The sequence below is a fragment of the Natrix helvetica genome, assembly GCF_964273705.1.
Source record: "Natrix helvetica genome assembly, chromosome: 5".
Classification (NCBI taxonomy): domain Eukaryota; kingdom Metazoa; phylum Chordata; class Lepidosauria; order Squamata; family Natricidae; genus Natrix; species Natrix helvetica.
The window spans coordinates 4,749,858-4,765,864 of record NC_138551.1 but is presented as its reverse complement, the minus strand read 5'-3'; the positions used below and the strand labels follow the sequence as shown (position 1 = coordinate 4,765,864).

Genomic DNA, 16,007 nt, shown 5'->3' with positions numbered 1-16,007 from the left:
CAAGGAGAGACGGAGGAAATCCCAGCAAGGGACTAGATCCCAGCGGAAACGGATCCATGAAACAGATCCCCAGTGTTAACTTGGCTCCGTTTTTCTCCTTTGCCGGGCTGGGAAAATTCAGCTTTGGGGGCGGGAGGGGAACATCCAGATGTTTATCCTTCTTGCAGCTCACGGAAATCATTTCTTTTGCAGAGTGGGACCCTCGACTCGGGCTTTGGAAGAGCGGCGGCTGATCCCCGGGATCAGCGTCTTTCGTGGGGAATCCTTGAATTGTTCTTTATTCCCCCCCCCCTCTCTCTCTCCAAGATCTGGTTGAAGAAGCTGCAGCTTTGACAGCTTGGCACGGGCGCCCCCTGCTGGACCCTGCCGGGAGAATGACAGCTGCCCAATGACTCTGGGTTCAAATCCGCCAGCATGGAGAAGACTTACTCCCTGACTGCTCACTACGACGAGTTCCAGGAGGTCAAGTACAGCAGCAAGTACAGCAGCAGCGGGGCGCTGCCCAACGGGTTCAACTTACAGCTGGGCACTGCGGGGGCCAAGAAACCCCAACGCTGCGGCCTTCCGCGTTGGAGCCGACGGGAGATCTGCTTGCTCTCTGGCCTGGTCTTCGCGGCCGGCCTGTGTGCCATTTTGGGCTGCATCTTGGTACTCAAGTATTTGGCGTTGGATCAGGCGGCCTACTGCTTGGAAGGATGCCAGGAACGCCGGGCCTTCACCAAAGCTTCCCGCTTCATCGCCACCAACATTGACCCAACCATCGACCCTTGCAAGGACTTCTACTCTTTCGCCTGTGGCGGCTGGTTGCGCCGGCATGGCATCCCGGAGGACAAGCTGATCTACGGCACCATAGCCGCCATCGGCGAGCAGAACGAGGAGAAGCTGCAACGGTTGCTCCAGCAGCCCGTACGGCGTCCTTACTGGGCCTCGGCCGAGCGGAAAGTCAAGGAGTTTTTCCGCTCCTGCTTAGATATGACCGAGATTGACCGGCTGGGCGCCTGGCCGATGCTAGAGGTCATTGAGGACCTTGGAGGATGGGATATGGGGGCCCTGGGAAGGCAAGGCCAGTGGGACTTGGACGAGCTGTTCTACAAGACACAAGGGGTCTACAGCACCGCCGTCTTCTTCGCCTTGACAGTCAACTTGGACAGCAAGAATTCCTCCCGTTACATCATCCGGGTAAGTGGATGCCACCGATTGGGACCGTGACAGCACCCGGGGTTGGATCAGGAGAAGAAAGGCAGGGAGGGGAGGGGCAGAAGGGTGGACCTATGCTGGCTGGCTATGCTGGCTGGGGAATTCTGGGAGTTGAAGTCCACCCATCTTAAAAAATTGCTGAGGTTGAGAAACTCGGGTCTAGTCATTTGGATCTCTTGAGAGCTATATCGACCTCTAGTGGCTGTTCCATGAATCGCTTGTGTGCATAATATTCCTAATTTTTCTGACAAATCTTTCATCTACGATGGCTGTGTGCGTTGGGAATGTACAGCGGAACTCTCGAACGCAGCTCCTCATGTGTTTAGCTTTCTTCTTCTTCTTCTTCTTCTTCTTCTTCTTCTTCTTCTTCTTCTTCTTCTTCTTCTTCTTCTTCTTCTTCTTCTTCTTCTTCTTCTTCTTCTTCTTTTGGTGTTGATTTTTGTATGCAATCTGAACTCGGCCCTCGCTCTCTTCCCATTAAAAAAAAAACACGAATTCATCACTTTTTCAAGAAGTTGATCGGTCCAGCTGAGATGATTCCATTTCCAGCCTTCTCTCCCAACATGTAGCCCTTCTCACACATGTGTCCCCAGGGAGAGGCCTTGGGGGCGGGGGAAGTGATGTCATAGATGTTATCATGTCATTGTGATTTTTCTGAACAGCAAACCAGCACATGTTTTGAAGCCAGCGCAACCTGGGTAGCACACCAAATCTCTCATTTTTCTTCAGCCTCTCGGGAAAACCGTTCCTCTTGCCATGATAGGAGTTCAGTTTTCTCAATATGGATGATGCTTACATGCAAAAAACACAGTTGCTTAGATCCTAGGCTGCTCCGTCTCCAGAAGGCAAGACAAGTAACATGATGGATGGGAAGTCTGTAGAGATTCTCACTCACATCCAGGTCAGGGTTGTCCCAAAGGTGCTTTTTTTTTTTCAAAAGGCAACTGGACTTTCTGATTTTTTTCCTTTGAAGACGTTTCGCTTCTCATCCAAGAAGCTTCTTCAGCTCTGACAGGATGGTGGGGAAGGAAAGGATTGATATTCCTTGCAGACAGCTGGTCATTTGCATCCTTTTAAAGGGTCCTTGAGGCCACTTTGTGCTCACCTGTGCTCACTTCTCTGTGGTCACCTTGAGTAGAGCTCCTGGTTCTTGTGCTTTTACCTATCCAATTTGGGAGGAAGATCCTTCGAATGGTGTGGGAGTAGGGATGGATTTCCAGGGGGGAAATTGCAGACCAAAGGAACCATTTGCATCAGTGAGGTAACACTGAGGACACAAATAAGCCTCCAAGTGGCCTCAACGACCCTCTAAAAGGATGCAAATGACCAGCTGTCTGCAAGGAATATAAATCCTTCCATTCACCACCATCCAAATCAGAGCTGAAGAAGCTTCTTGGTTGAGAAGCAAAACGTCTTCAAAGAAAAACCAGAAAAACCAAAAACCACCTTTGGGACAATGAATGGAAACTCATCAAGGTGTCCATCCATTCCAAGGAGAATGAGAATCAAATTCACAAATATCAAGTCACATTTACAGATAGTCCTTGATGTATGACCATAAGTGAGTCGGAATTGCTGGAATTGGGTATGTTTAGTTTAATGAAGAAAAAAAAAGGACCAGGGGAGACATGATAGCATCTTCCAATATTTGAGGGGCTGCCACAGAGAAGAGGGGGTCAAGTTATTCTCCAAAGCACCAGAAGGCAGGACAAGAAACCATGGATGGAAACTCATCAAGAAGCAACCTAATACTAAGAAATTTCCTGACAATAAGGACAATCAATCAGTGGAATAACTTGCCTCCAGAAGTTGTGGGGAGTTGCTCCAACCCTCGAGGTTTTTAAGAAGAGACTGGACAGCCATTTGACTGAGATGGTATAGGTTCTCCTGCTTGAGCAGGGGGTTAGACTAGAAGACCTCCAAGGTCCCTTCCAGCTCTATTCTGATTGACTGAAGCCCCGGTATCGTACGCATCATTTAATTTATTTCTTTTCTCGGGCTCATGGACCGCTTCAGTCCTGAATCCATGGCATCCATCCCCGCTTCGTCGACAGCGCCGCACACAATGCCCTAAAATGAAAACAAATCAAAAATATTGTGCAAACTCCAGCATCCGATGCATCGGCATTCGGATGAGGATAATAACCGCATCTTCCTTTGTTCCTAAGCAGATTCTCCCAATTTGGAATCCTCCAGATGTTGCCAGCTGCCACTCACAGACTCGTAGCGTGACAGACTATCTGGACGCAAACGGTGGAACGCTGACTTTTAGGATGGTGAATCCGACACTGCCTTTCTCCTCTTAGTAACCCTATCTTCCCTACTCATAGGTTACACAGTCCAAACTCCCTAGCTAGCACCTCACCCAGTGGCACAGTGCTTTTAAACACAGAGCTTTGGGCAGGAAGAATTTGAAGAGGGGGCTTTTTCGTTCTTGCAAACTAGCTCTGGCAGATGCCCCCTCGTCCGTGGTTGAAAATCGACAAGAGCCTGCAAGAGTCGAGGGGTAGATTTGCACCAAATGGGGTTTAGGGGCATCCATTGTGCCCATTTGTGGGTTTTGTGCAGGTTGAATTCAGGCAATTCAGTCTGCACAAAATTTTGGTGGGCTTCGGTTGCACCGAGATGGTTGTTTACAGGGGGATTGAAAAGACATTTCGGGTGAAGGGAAGTGAGGAAAGGTCTCATTTCTCCATTTGACCCCTTGAGTGCTAAACCAGAGAGGTTTGAAAAAAATCAGGCTCCTTCTGAAGTGCAACTTGTCTTTGGATCAACAACGCACTGGGACCGTTGCGATTTTCTGGTCATTTGCTGTGACGGCAGGTTAAAGGCGAGGCAAGGCAGCTCCGATCGTATAAAACAGGCAAGAAACGGTATTTTATAAGCAGTCGATCACGTCTCCTGCTGTGCTTAACCCAGTGATTGAATGGTATGTGCAAACGGCGCATCGAGTCTTGAGTTAACCGTACGGTCTCTGTTTGCGGGATACACACAAGCTCACAATTCTGCCCCCCCCGGCCCCCAGTTTTAAACCTGAGATTAATGGCAGGTTTATTTATTAATTCAGCATCGACCTCCTTGTTAAAGTTGACCAGCTATCAGAGAGATTGCCGACACAGAATGTAATCAGTGGTAGTATTCAGCCAGTTTGGACTGGTTTGGGTGAATTGGTAGTGGCAACCTGCGATTTCAGGGCTGGCTGGGGATTTCTGGGTGTTGAAGTCCATACAAGCCACCTGGGGAATTCTGGGAATTAAAAATCCATGCAAGCTGCCTGGGGAATTCTGGGAGTTGAAGTCCACCTATCTTAAAGTTGCTGAGTTTTGGGAAACACTGTTCAGATTTCTCCTCCAAAGTTTTTTATTTTTTATTTTCTTACATACCATTGTTAAGTATACACTCACATAATTGTTATTCTTCTTTACATTTGTCATTCTTATATGTTTGTTATTCCCTTTAATAGGTTATATACAGTTTGGGTTGCTTTATTTACCCTCCCTTCCACCTATTGTAACACCACCTTATTTTCCCTTTCTTTTCTCCCTCCCTCCCTTCTCTACTTTCTTCCTTCTTCCTCTCTTTCTCCTTCCTTCTTCCCTTACCTCTCCCCTACTCCTACTCTTCCCCTTCGTACCCTCTCTCCTTCTCTTTCCCCCCTTCCATCCTCCTCTCCTTACCTCTTTCTTCTTTCCCTCCTCTTCCTCTCGTTCTCTCCTCCTCTCTCCCTTTCTTTTTCTGTTGTTATAGCTGTCTCTTTCAAATCTCAGTTTACGTTTCCTTGGGATAGTATTTCCGCAAACCTAAATATAATTTAGTATCATTTCTTATTCCCTTACCTTTGCTAATCTATCCTAACTATGTTTTCCCCCCTGAAACACTGTTCAGATTGATGGAGGATATGTCTAGCCGAAGCATACTGGCTGGGGAATTCTGGGAGTTCAAATATGTGCATGGTAGCTGGGGAATTCTGGGAGTTGAAGTCCACCCATCTTAAAGTTGCTGAGTTTTGGGAAACGCTGTTCCAGAGTGATGGAGGATTTGTCTAACTTAAGCATCCTGGCTGGGGAATTTTGGGCATTGAAATCTATGCATGCTGGCCAGGGAATTCTGGGAGTTGAAATTCCTGCAAGCAAGCTGAAGAATTCTGGGTGTTGAATGCCATGCAAGTTGACTAGGGAATTCTGGGAGTTGAAGTCTACCCATCTTAAAACTGCTGAGTTGGGGAAGACAGTACTAGGGTGATGGAAGATCTGTCTAACTGAAGCATATTGGCCGGGGAATTGTGGGAGTTGAGGTCTGTCCATTAAAGAGCCGTGATGTCCATCAAACTGTCCATGTTGACAGTCTGTGCAAATCCCATTTCTGTGCAAGACCCTCGTGCCAAAATGTGCCCCAAAAAGCTACATATCAGCTCTACAGTCTATGAAGATTCTCAGGCATCCCCGTCATGGTTGTCCCAAAAATTGCTTTTTCAAGAGTCAACTGGATCTTTCCACTTAGTCAGAACTGAGGAAGCTCCTTGGATGAGAAGCAAAATGTCTTCAAGGAAAAACAAAAGAAATCCAGTTGCCTTTTGGGGGGAAAAAAACTAGCTTTACAATATTCCTCTGTTGTTTATTTATTTATTTTTCAAGTATTCTGAATCTATCAGCAACTCGGACCGCTGAATTTTGCAGAGAAGAGAAACGTATTAGAAGCCGTTCCAGGCTTCTTGGCAAACAGAAAGCATTTTTTTAAATTTTTTATTTTCCTCTTGAAGATTGTTCTGTACAACCCAACTCTGAAATGCTTTTCAGTCTCAGAACTGGAGAAATTTCCTTTCAAGCCTCAGCCTTGGGTATATTGGTTGGTTTTGTGCCATCTGGATGGAGCCTTGCCACCGTAAATTAGATTTGTATATAGTTATCAAGACATTATTGTCGGTAATAACAAACCTATATAAACCATATTCTAGGCAACATGGTAGGCATAAAAGGAGAAATATAAACAGAAGCATGGAAAAACAGGGAAAGAAAAGAAGGGGAAAACACAAAACTAAATTAAATTGAATTTTAAAAGCTAGAAGAAAGGAACAAAGCAGAGAGGAATGGAATATTCTGTACCTTCATTCCTCTATAATAAATGTTTAATTCTAGAGCCAATTATTAAAATCACTACAATTCAAACCTTAAGTGCTGAATTCAACCAAAGGTTGATGGAATGACATCCGATTGAGCGATTCTGTCACCGTAAATCTCGAAAGCTTTTTTTTACGGATTAATTATCACCTTTTTTGCAGTAGTCCTGGGGGATTTTTTCCCACCACAGGAAGATAAATTCCAGATGTTTGCAATATAGTTTAGCATGTTGGAATTGTGATTTCCCCCTTCCTTATAGCCATAATATCTGAGCCATTGTTTCTCAACCATGGTGGTTTTAAGACTTCAACTCCCAGAATTCCTCGGTCAGCCATGTTGGGGCTGAGCCATTGTTTCTCAACCTTGGCTGCTTTAAGACACGTGGACTTCAACTCCCAGAATTCTCGCTTAGCAACATAAATTTTGGGCTCAATTGTGGTCGTAATTCAAGGATTACCTGTATTAATAACATTCCTAATATATACATTAGCATCCCCACCGGTTAGAATTCTGCTAATGTCATTCGGGTTTATGGATAACACAAGACCTTGATTTCATAGACACACAAACACACAAACACACTTCCATTTAGCAGCCTTTGAATGCAGCCAGCCAAATTTCCCCCCCCCGTTCGTGGCGCCTCTTCTACTCCAGACAAGACAGTTAAATTTATATTAATTTTACATCCTTCGCAGTGATTTACATCCCATGCATAATAACTCAATTACATAAATGATGCAAATTACACATTTGCAGCCTCTCTTGACATCCGTTGTTGCATAATGACACACTTACCCAACGATGGAGCCACAAATGATGTAATTTGCAATTTAACGGATACTTGGGGATGACAGATGCCCTGTCCCCGCTAGAGGATGAGTTTTCCGGTGAGTAGGGAGGGTCAGAAAAGTCAAGATGGCAGCAGGAAAATCTTTCTCTATATAAAAACGTGTGTGTGTGTGTGTGTGTTCCAGCATAACTCTGGAACGCCCCGCGCAATTTTAACCAAACTTGGTTACTTTCTGGAGAACAATACTTTGGAGGTAAGACACCACTAATACCCCTCGGTTTGTGTGTCCTGTCAAGATACAGCCTGTTATGCCTTAAAATGGCTTCTACTGTACTGCCGTAAAATCACTTCTACTGTACAGCACAGTGGAGTTGCCATGGTAACGGCTTCACAGTACTCCACAAGGGGGCTCACTCTTCCCCCTCCACAAGGGGGAATATACAACATTAGAAATGACGTTGGGTCCAGACATTTCCCCCCTATAAATAAATACCCCACAACGTCAGATTATCAGCTAGTTTTTAAATAAAGCGCATATGGGGAGTATTTTCGGCGCCTGGGAACCTGAATTTAAAACCAAAAACGACGCAATGCCATTTATTTTTCTCTTTAGCGCAGGAGTGTAGCTGTATCACTCTGATTGCGGGAACGCAAACCCACAAACGTACAGCTGCCGGAATAGACAGCTGCAACTTTATCTGTCTTTTTTAAAAAATATTCTTATTATTCAAGAACAATTTTAAAATCCCTGCTGCTCAGGCAGGGCCTCGGTGTGTTGACAATAGCATAAAATATACAAAAGTGAAGAAACCAGCGAGGAGGAGGCGGGGGGGTTGTCTCCTGTATCTGAGCGGCAATTACGAACACAATTGCGACTTGATTTCAGAGGACAAAGTTTTAAAAAATACAGAATCCTGGTTTCGCAGCGCACCATTTCCGTGTTGAAACTTCAGGTTGGACGTGCTAAGAAAGCGTTTGCCCCTCCCCACCTGTGGTTCCCCCCCCCCCAGCCATGTCATCTCCGGCCAACTTGACGGAGGGTTTGGGATGATGGGATTTGGAGTCGTTGCGTCTGGGGGATTGGTACTAAATGTTGACCCTCAGAGGTGCGTGGACAAAATGTGAGTTCTGTCGTTACACCCACACCAGTGTTTCTCAATCGTGGCAAATTTAAAATGTGTGGACTTCAGTGCCCATGTTGTGGCAGAGGAGAGGAGAGCAGTGGAAATCTATGGGCCGGTATTTGGGAAGAAAATGCTGCTAGCAAATCTCCACCCTAGCTCTGGGGATAAAAGGCAGGGGGAAGAGATGAATAGATGTGACAGACAACTATTCATCTCCCTGCTGGATATACTTGTTAGAGATAGGTTGTAAGTGCGAGGACTGACTGGAACTCACTTTTTTCAGGGACGTCCTAACTTTGAACGGCCCACTAAATGAATAGCTGTAACTCCAGGACTAACTATAGATCAGGAAAAGGAGGAACAGCTGGGTCCAGTACCTAGCGCTTGGATGCACAGAAGGCAGAGGAGAGGAGAGCAGTAGAAATCTATGGGCCGGTCCTTGGGACAGAAGAGCCACCGCTGTTAGCGAAGCCCCACCCTAGTTCTGGGGATAAAAGGCAGGGGGCGGAGATGAATAGGTATGGCAGAGATTTGCCTATGGGGTGAAATGGGGTACAGTGACATAGTTTTACGGGGAGCCTGGGTGTGGAAGTGTGTACGTACTGATTTTAAGGTGACCCCTTAAGGGGCATAGGCATGTGTACATGTGTTCCTCCCAGAGAAAGGGTTGATTAAATCAAGTGATGTGAATCGGGTCTCTTCCTTTGATCTGTGAGCATTATAATTATATTTACATCGTGCTAATTAAGTTTGGTAGTTTTTGCTTGTGCGTGTGTTTACAATTTGGAGTAAGTGTTTAATTAATGCTTACGTTCGTGTGAGTTTTAAGGATTTTGGAGAATCAGAAACGTTGTGGGGACTTGGGTGAGTTAACATACAATTCCCTCTACTGGAAGTCCTTACGATCACGACTGACCACAAAATCTCCGTTGCTAAGCGAGACGGTTATTAAGGGAATTTTGCCCTATCTTACCATCTTTCTTGCCACAGTTGTTAAGTGAATCACTGCAGCTGTTAAGTGAAGTTTGCAAAAGAGGATGACGTGACCCTCGGGACATTGCAACGGTCATAAAGATGAGTCAATTGCCCAGTGTCCGAATTTTAATCACCTGACTATCGGTGAAAAACTGTCATAAGTCACTTTTTTCAGTGCTGTTGTAACTTTGAACAGTCACCAAATGAATTGTTGTAAGTCGAGGAAATATCTGCATAATATTTCAAACAGTTCTGTAAATGTATACATTTTCCCCACGCTATGTAGGAAGAATATTCCGATCCGATTCCAAGCCGGGAAAAAAGGTGCCTAAAATTAAACGGAGCCTGGATGCAAGGAAAGAAGGTTTATTTGATTTCCATAAATTTCAGTGACAGCAACCTGTTTCTGGGGTAGCTGACAAAATGGCTGAGTGAGTGGATGGATCTTTATAGGGTGATTGAGATGCTGCAGGCAGAGGTGGGTTCCTACTGGCTCGGATGAGTTCGGTCGAGTAGGTAGTAACTCAACCTGCCACGCCCCCGAACTGGTTCTATCGGCGGAGGTGTCATCTTGATTTTCGGTTCTACACACAGAATAATCTTCATTGCAGAAATTTAATTTTTTCCCCTTTTCTAATGTTGTGCGCATGCGCCAGGGGTGGGTTCCTGCCAGTTCTAACCTCTTCTATAGAAGAAGTTCCACAAATCTACCATGCCGTTTAGAACCGGTTCCAGCTCCCTCCCACTGCCCGTCTGCACCACGCTTGCCCCGCCGGCCGCTCACTGATTGGCTGGCTCACCAATCGCCCCACCCGCCTCCATGAGTCCTATCTAAACCTTAAAGTCTTAAAGCTGTCAAGTTTGAATACACCTGGGGTTTTTTTCCTAAAGGGTTAGGGCTGCAAGGGTCTTGTAACTTGACAGCTTTAAGACTTGCACACTTCAATGCCAGAGTTTCTGAGCCAACATGACTGGAGGAGGAATTCTGGGAGTTGAAGTCCACAAGTCTTAAAGCTATCAAGTTTGAACACCGCTGGGCTTTTCTTTTTCTAAAGGGGTGCAAGGGTCTTGTAACTTGACAGCTTTAAGACTTAATAATAATAATAATAATAATAATAATAATAATAATAATAATAATAATAATAATAATAATAATAATAATAATATTTAATGCTTCTAGACCGCCCCCTCTCCCGCAAGGGACTCGGGGCGGTGTACAGTTCATACAAAATATAACAGGATACAATAAAATTAAATTAAATATGTACAGTTGACAATTGACATGGAGGAGGTTAAAATGTAGTTAAAAGAACTGTACAAAGCAGATATAAAATAAATTCAAACCCCTAAAAACAAATACAGTAAATTAAAAAGCCCCTAAAATAACCAGATATAATACATTTGCCAGGAGGGACAGTTGAATTATGCCAGGCCTGCTAATCGGAACAGGTGGGTCTTCAGTTTTTGCTGGAAGGAGCGGAGGTCAGAAGTGGTTCTAATGTCGGGGGGGAGGTCATTCCAGAGGGTTGGGCCCATCACAGAGAAGGCCCTACTCCTCGGTGTCGCCCGCTGGCATTGCCTAGTGGACGGCACCAGGAGAAGTCCCTCCCTGTGTGAGCGTATTGGCCGCAGGGATGTATGTGGGAGGATGCGATCCCGCAAGTAACTAGGTCCCGTGCCATGGAGCGCTTTATAGATGGTAATCAGCACCTTGAAACGCACCCGGAAAACCACAGGCAGCCAGTGCAGCTCGCGCAGGAGAGGTGTTACGTGGGAGTACCTCGTACTCCCCATCACAGCCCGCGCGGCTGCGTTCTGAACTAACTGCAGTCTCCGGGCGCGTCCCAAGGGCAGCCCCATGTAGAGAGCGTTGCAGTAATCCAGGCGGGACGTCACCAGCGCATGAGTGACCGTGCGTAGGGCATCCCGGTCCAGTAGGGGGCGCAATTGGCGCACCAGGCGAACCTGGTGGAACGCCCCCCTTGCCACGGCTGCCACATGGTCATCCATTGACAGCCGGGCATCAAGGAGGACGCCCAAATTGCGCGCCCGTTCCACAGGGGGCAATTGTTCGCCCCCTATGGCCAGCGATGGGATCAGCTGGCTGAACCGAGGTGCCGGTAGCCACAGCTACTCAGTCTTGGAGGGGTTGAGTTTAAGTCTGTTGTCCCCCATCCAGACCCCGACGGCCTCCAAACACCAGGACATCACTTCGACAGCCTCGTTGGGGTGGTTTGGAGTTGAAATATACAGCTGAGTATCATCAGCGTAGAGGTGGTACTCAACCCCAAAACCACGGATGATCTCACCCAGCGGCTTCACATATGTGTTGAACAGGAGAGGCGAGAGGACCGACCCCTGTGGCACTCCACAAGTGAGTGGCCTCGGGGTCGACCTCTGTCCCCCTGTCAACACACATTGCCTCCGGTCGGAGAGGTAGGAGCCAAACCACCGCAAAACGGTACCTCCGACTCCTATCCCCTCCAACCGGTGCAATAGGATACCATGGTCGATGGTATCAAAAGCCGCCGAGAGGTCTAATAGGACCAGGATAGAGGAACAACCTCTATCTCTGGCCCTCCAGAGATCATCAACCAACGCGACCAAGGCTGTCTCTGTGCTGTGCCCGGGTCGGAAGCCGGACTGGCGTGAGTCTAGATACTCGGATTCGTCAAGGTGTCGTGGAAACTGCTGCGCCACCACATTCTCTACAACCTTCGCTAGAAACGGAAGGTTGGAGACTGGACGATAATTAGCTAGCTCCATTGGGTCGAGTGAAGGCCTCTTAAGCAAGGGCCTCACCACCGCCTCTTTCAAGGCGGTTGGTAAGGATCCCTCACCCAATGAGGCATTCACCAGGCCCAGAAGCCAGCCTCGGGTCACCTCCCAAGATGCCAGTACCAACCAGGAGGGACACGGGTCCATTAAACATGTGGTGGGTCGCAGCCGTCCACGCAACCTATCTAAATCCTCGGGGGCAACAGAATCAAACTCCTCCCAGGATGGTCTCACAAGACTCGCTGTTGGCGGCCCGTCTGGTCCACTGAGTGGGGCCCATCCGCTCCGGATCTGAGCGACTTTGTCCTGCAGATATTCCCCAAATTCCTCTGCTCTGCCCTGTAAGGGTGCCCCCTGTGTCCTCTGTGACAAGACTTGCACACTCCAGTGCCAGAGTTTCTGAGCCAACATGACTGGAGGAGGAATTCTGGGAGTTGAAGTCCACAAGTCTTAAAGCTATCAAGTTTGAACACCCCTGGGGGGGGGTTTTCTAAAGGGTTAGGGGTGCAAGTGTCTTGTAACTTGACAGCTTTAAGACTTGCGTGCTTCAAATGCCAGAGTTTCTGAGCCAACTTTTTGGTTGCTAAGCAAGAGCATTGTTAAGTGAGTTTCACCACATTTTACAAGTTGGCCATGCCCACCCAGTCACATGACTGCCAAGCCACTCCCACTCAGTCACATGGCTGGCAAGCCACTCCCACAAAGCAGGCCACACCTACAGAAGAGGTTAGTGCAAATGCGCGCAGAGCAAAATGTTTTGTGCATTGAACCAGGGGGTAGTACAATGTAGTGTTGAAAGAAAAATCCAGGTCCAGTTTCAAACCGGGAATAAAATGGAGGCTGCTTAAGAAAGAAAGGTCCGTTTATTTGATGAGCAGAACTGACACACACAGTGTGCAGTTCTGGGACGGCTGACAAAATGGAGTTGAGAATGGGTGGGGTTTTATCCCTTCTTGATTCCTATGGGATCATGTAAGGGGTCGTGGCTGGCTCTATATGCAAAAGGGGAAATGCAAATCCTAGATGTTTATCTGAGCTAATCTTGTCAGCTTTGGCTCGCCTAATTGTGTTGCTTATCTGGAGTCTCTGTCTGACCCAGTCTTTCTGAATGGATTACCAAATCTGCATTTTTAAAAGCTGGCCTCCTCAGTTTCTGCTTGGGGCAGGGAGACTGGGGCTGGTTTCTTTCCTCCCTTAAAATTTTCCCCCATTTTCCTTTAGGGGAAATATTCTATCCCACCTTTTTTAAATATTCCCCAAAATACTTCCTTCTCTAGGAGAGTGGCTGGGTGCTGACTTTCTACAGTAATAAGCCATGTGCATTTTACTATTTCAATGGCGATGGGTTAATTCTATTATGTCCTAAAAGTCCTGTCCTGTCGTTAGCATTTGGGTGGGGGGAATGTACATTCCCATCACCTCCAGCCTGGCTGAAGGCATTTTGTTTATGAATAGAATAGCCTAAAATCTTTCTGAATGGAAACAAAATCTGCATTCCTAAAAGCCAACCTCTTCAAGCTACTTAGCCGAAAGCTGTTTTCCTACGGCAAGAAAACGAGGGACTGCTTTCCGCCTTTGTTAACGTTTTTCTCCATTTCTCCTTTGGGGAAATATTCTATCCTGCCTCTTTTTAATATCAAGAATAAGGAATATTCTAATCTGTAGAGAGCAGGGGGCAGGGGTGAGATTCAGCCGGTTCGGACCAGTTCGGGCAAACCGGATGCTAATTTTACATGTGGCTCGCCGAACCGGTACTTGCAAGGAGTGGCTGGCCCCGCCCACTCCCCCTTCCCTTCCCAGGAGTCTCCACGCGGCCCGTTTTGTGTGCCAGGCAAGTGCAGGGCCCGCGTGGAGGCTCCGGGAGGGCGAAAAACAGGCCTCCCAGAAGTTCCGGAAGTCCGGAAATGGGCCCGTTTATGGCCTTGGAGCCCAAGGGAGGCCGTTTTCATACTCCCGGAGGCTCGAGGAAAGCCTCCGGAGTCTGAGGAGGGTGAAACCCCCACACACACACCACCGTGCTGCAGGAGGCTGAGTAGGCCACGCCCACCATGGCAACGCCTTCCTACAGCAGGTCAGTGGAAAAAGCTGGCCAGGGGCATGCGGAGTAAAGAGACCACCGGCGCCCCCCCCCCGGCCTTCTCCAACTGCCCATAAATCCAGAGATTTATGGGACCTGTAAGCAGGCTCTCCTTTCGCCTTCCACTCTGCTTCCTCCCGCAGTGATGGAGCTCCTTTCTATCCAGCTGATGGGCTGGCACTGGCTGCTGCTGTTGTTGTTTTATTTGGATTTGTTCTGGATTTATTGGCCCCCTCTCAGATTTTTCCAAGAGGTTCCTTAAATCACTGCGCTCTCAATCGCAACTTCTCTAAGATGGGGTAACTCGGGAGCAGGAGGAGGGGAGCCAACTGTGGTGCAATTGAAGCTGGAGTTTAAAACCTTTTTGGGGAGTTGTTGTTTCTTGGAGAATTTGTACATAAAACAAATGTACAATGTAAAACAAAGAAACCAAGCAGTCAAAACATAGCTTTCCCCCCTCCCCCCGAACAATTCTGAACTGGGAACATCTCGTTCTTTCCTCCGTCACATCCCCCACCCCCACCCCAAAATGGAAATGTCTTTGTTTGAGCTCCAAATCCGGAAAGGAAAATTAGAGCCTTGTGAAGGGTTGCTACAAAGCCAGAGTTGTTGGTTGTGTTTGACAGAAAGGGTAAATGTGTGATGGGATCCTTGGTGCTCTCTGAGCTTGGCTGTTTTCTTGCAGACGTTTTATTGCCCAACTAGGGAACATCATCAGTGCTAGAAGGGACTGGGGTTTGTGGAGAGGAAGAGGAAGAGGAAGAGGAGGAGGAGGAGGAGGAGGAGGAGGAGGAGGAGGAGGAGGAGGAGGACTGTAGAATCCTTGGTACTTTCTGAGGTTGTTTGGTTTCTTGCAGACGTTTCGTCACCCAACTAGGGAACATCATCAGTGCTAGAAGAGAGAGGGGTTTGTGGAGAGGAAGAGGAGGGAGGAGGAGGAAGAGGACTGTGGGGTCTTTGGTGCTCTCTGAGCTTGAATGTACTCTTGCAGACGTTTCATTACCCAGCTAGGTAATGTCATCAGTGCTAGAAGGGAGAGGGTTTGTGAGGAGGAGGAGGAGGAGGAGGAGGAGGAGGAGGAGGAGGAGGAGGAGGAGGAGGAGGAGGAGGAGGAGGAGGAGGAGGAGGAGGAGGAGGAAGGGGACCAGGAGGAGGTCTTAGTGCTCCCTGAGTTTGGTTGTTTTGTTGCAGTTGCTTCTTTCAGAAGCCCCCCCCCCCCGCACACCTACTGATGTCTACCCTGGAATCCCCTCCCTTGGAAACTTACCCCGTGGCCTCTACTCCTCCCTTTTGACCTGTGTAACTCCCACCCATCCAGGCTACAATTAAAGGCGCAGCAGCCAGAAAAGCATTGAAAAGTTGGCAAACTATGTTGTGAGGGGGATTGAATTCCCCAAGAGACCCTCCCTCCTTCATTTTTTTTTGGGGGGGCATTGTTTGGGGCATCGCCTGTGGCCCCTGCCTCCCTTGACACAAACTCAAGCCCCTGAGCACCCATTCCCCCTACATTTTCTCCGAGAAGCCCACAGTTTTCCTTGGCTCTATTCAATCGATTGCCTTGGGGTGAAAGCTTGCCAGTCACCAGTAGGTCCTCAGCTTTGCTTGGAAGGACATAACAGCCTCGCGTCGAGATTAATTGGCTTCATTTGGCAGAGCAGAAACGAGAAAAGAGTCTTTTCGTGATCCTCAAAGATTACCAACGGTTCCAACATTTTTCTTTTATCGCTGTTATCTGGCAGCGATGGGCGCCCCTTTGCTTAACCTTGGGAGTACTTGTACTCAACTTGTTTTTGCTTCACGCAGGTTGCTTTTGGAAAGTGAGGGGAGCTAAATGTCAACTCCTAAAGTTGTCATGGTGAGGGAAGCCTCGGTTAGAGCATGAAGCAAACTCCTTGTCCCGACAAAAAACCCTTTTATTAATTCTGCTCATTCACATCCAGCAAAGTCTT

General features: G+C 47.5%; 1 protein-coding gene across 1 annotated transcript in view; it reads left to right on the top strand.

Moving 5' to 3' along the window:
- Window positions 1-414: 414 nt before the first annotated feature.
- The window catches only part of ECEL1 (endothelin converting enzyme like 1), a gene marked incomplete at its 5' end in the record, with an annotated part of 63,848 nt that continues 48,255 nt past the window's right edge, over window positions 415-16,007 (top strand). Inside the window, one exon of the mRNA XM_081956148.1 lies at window positions 415-1,179. Coding sequence (XP_081812274.1) covers window positions 415-1,179 — 765 coding nt within the window. The remainder of the gene's footprint in view (window positions 1,180-16,007) is intronic.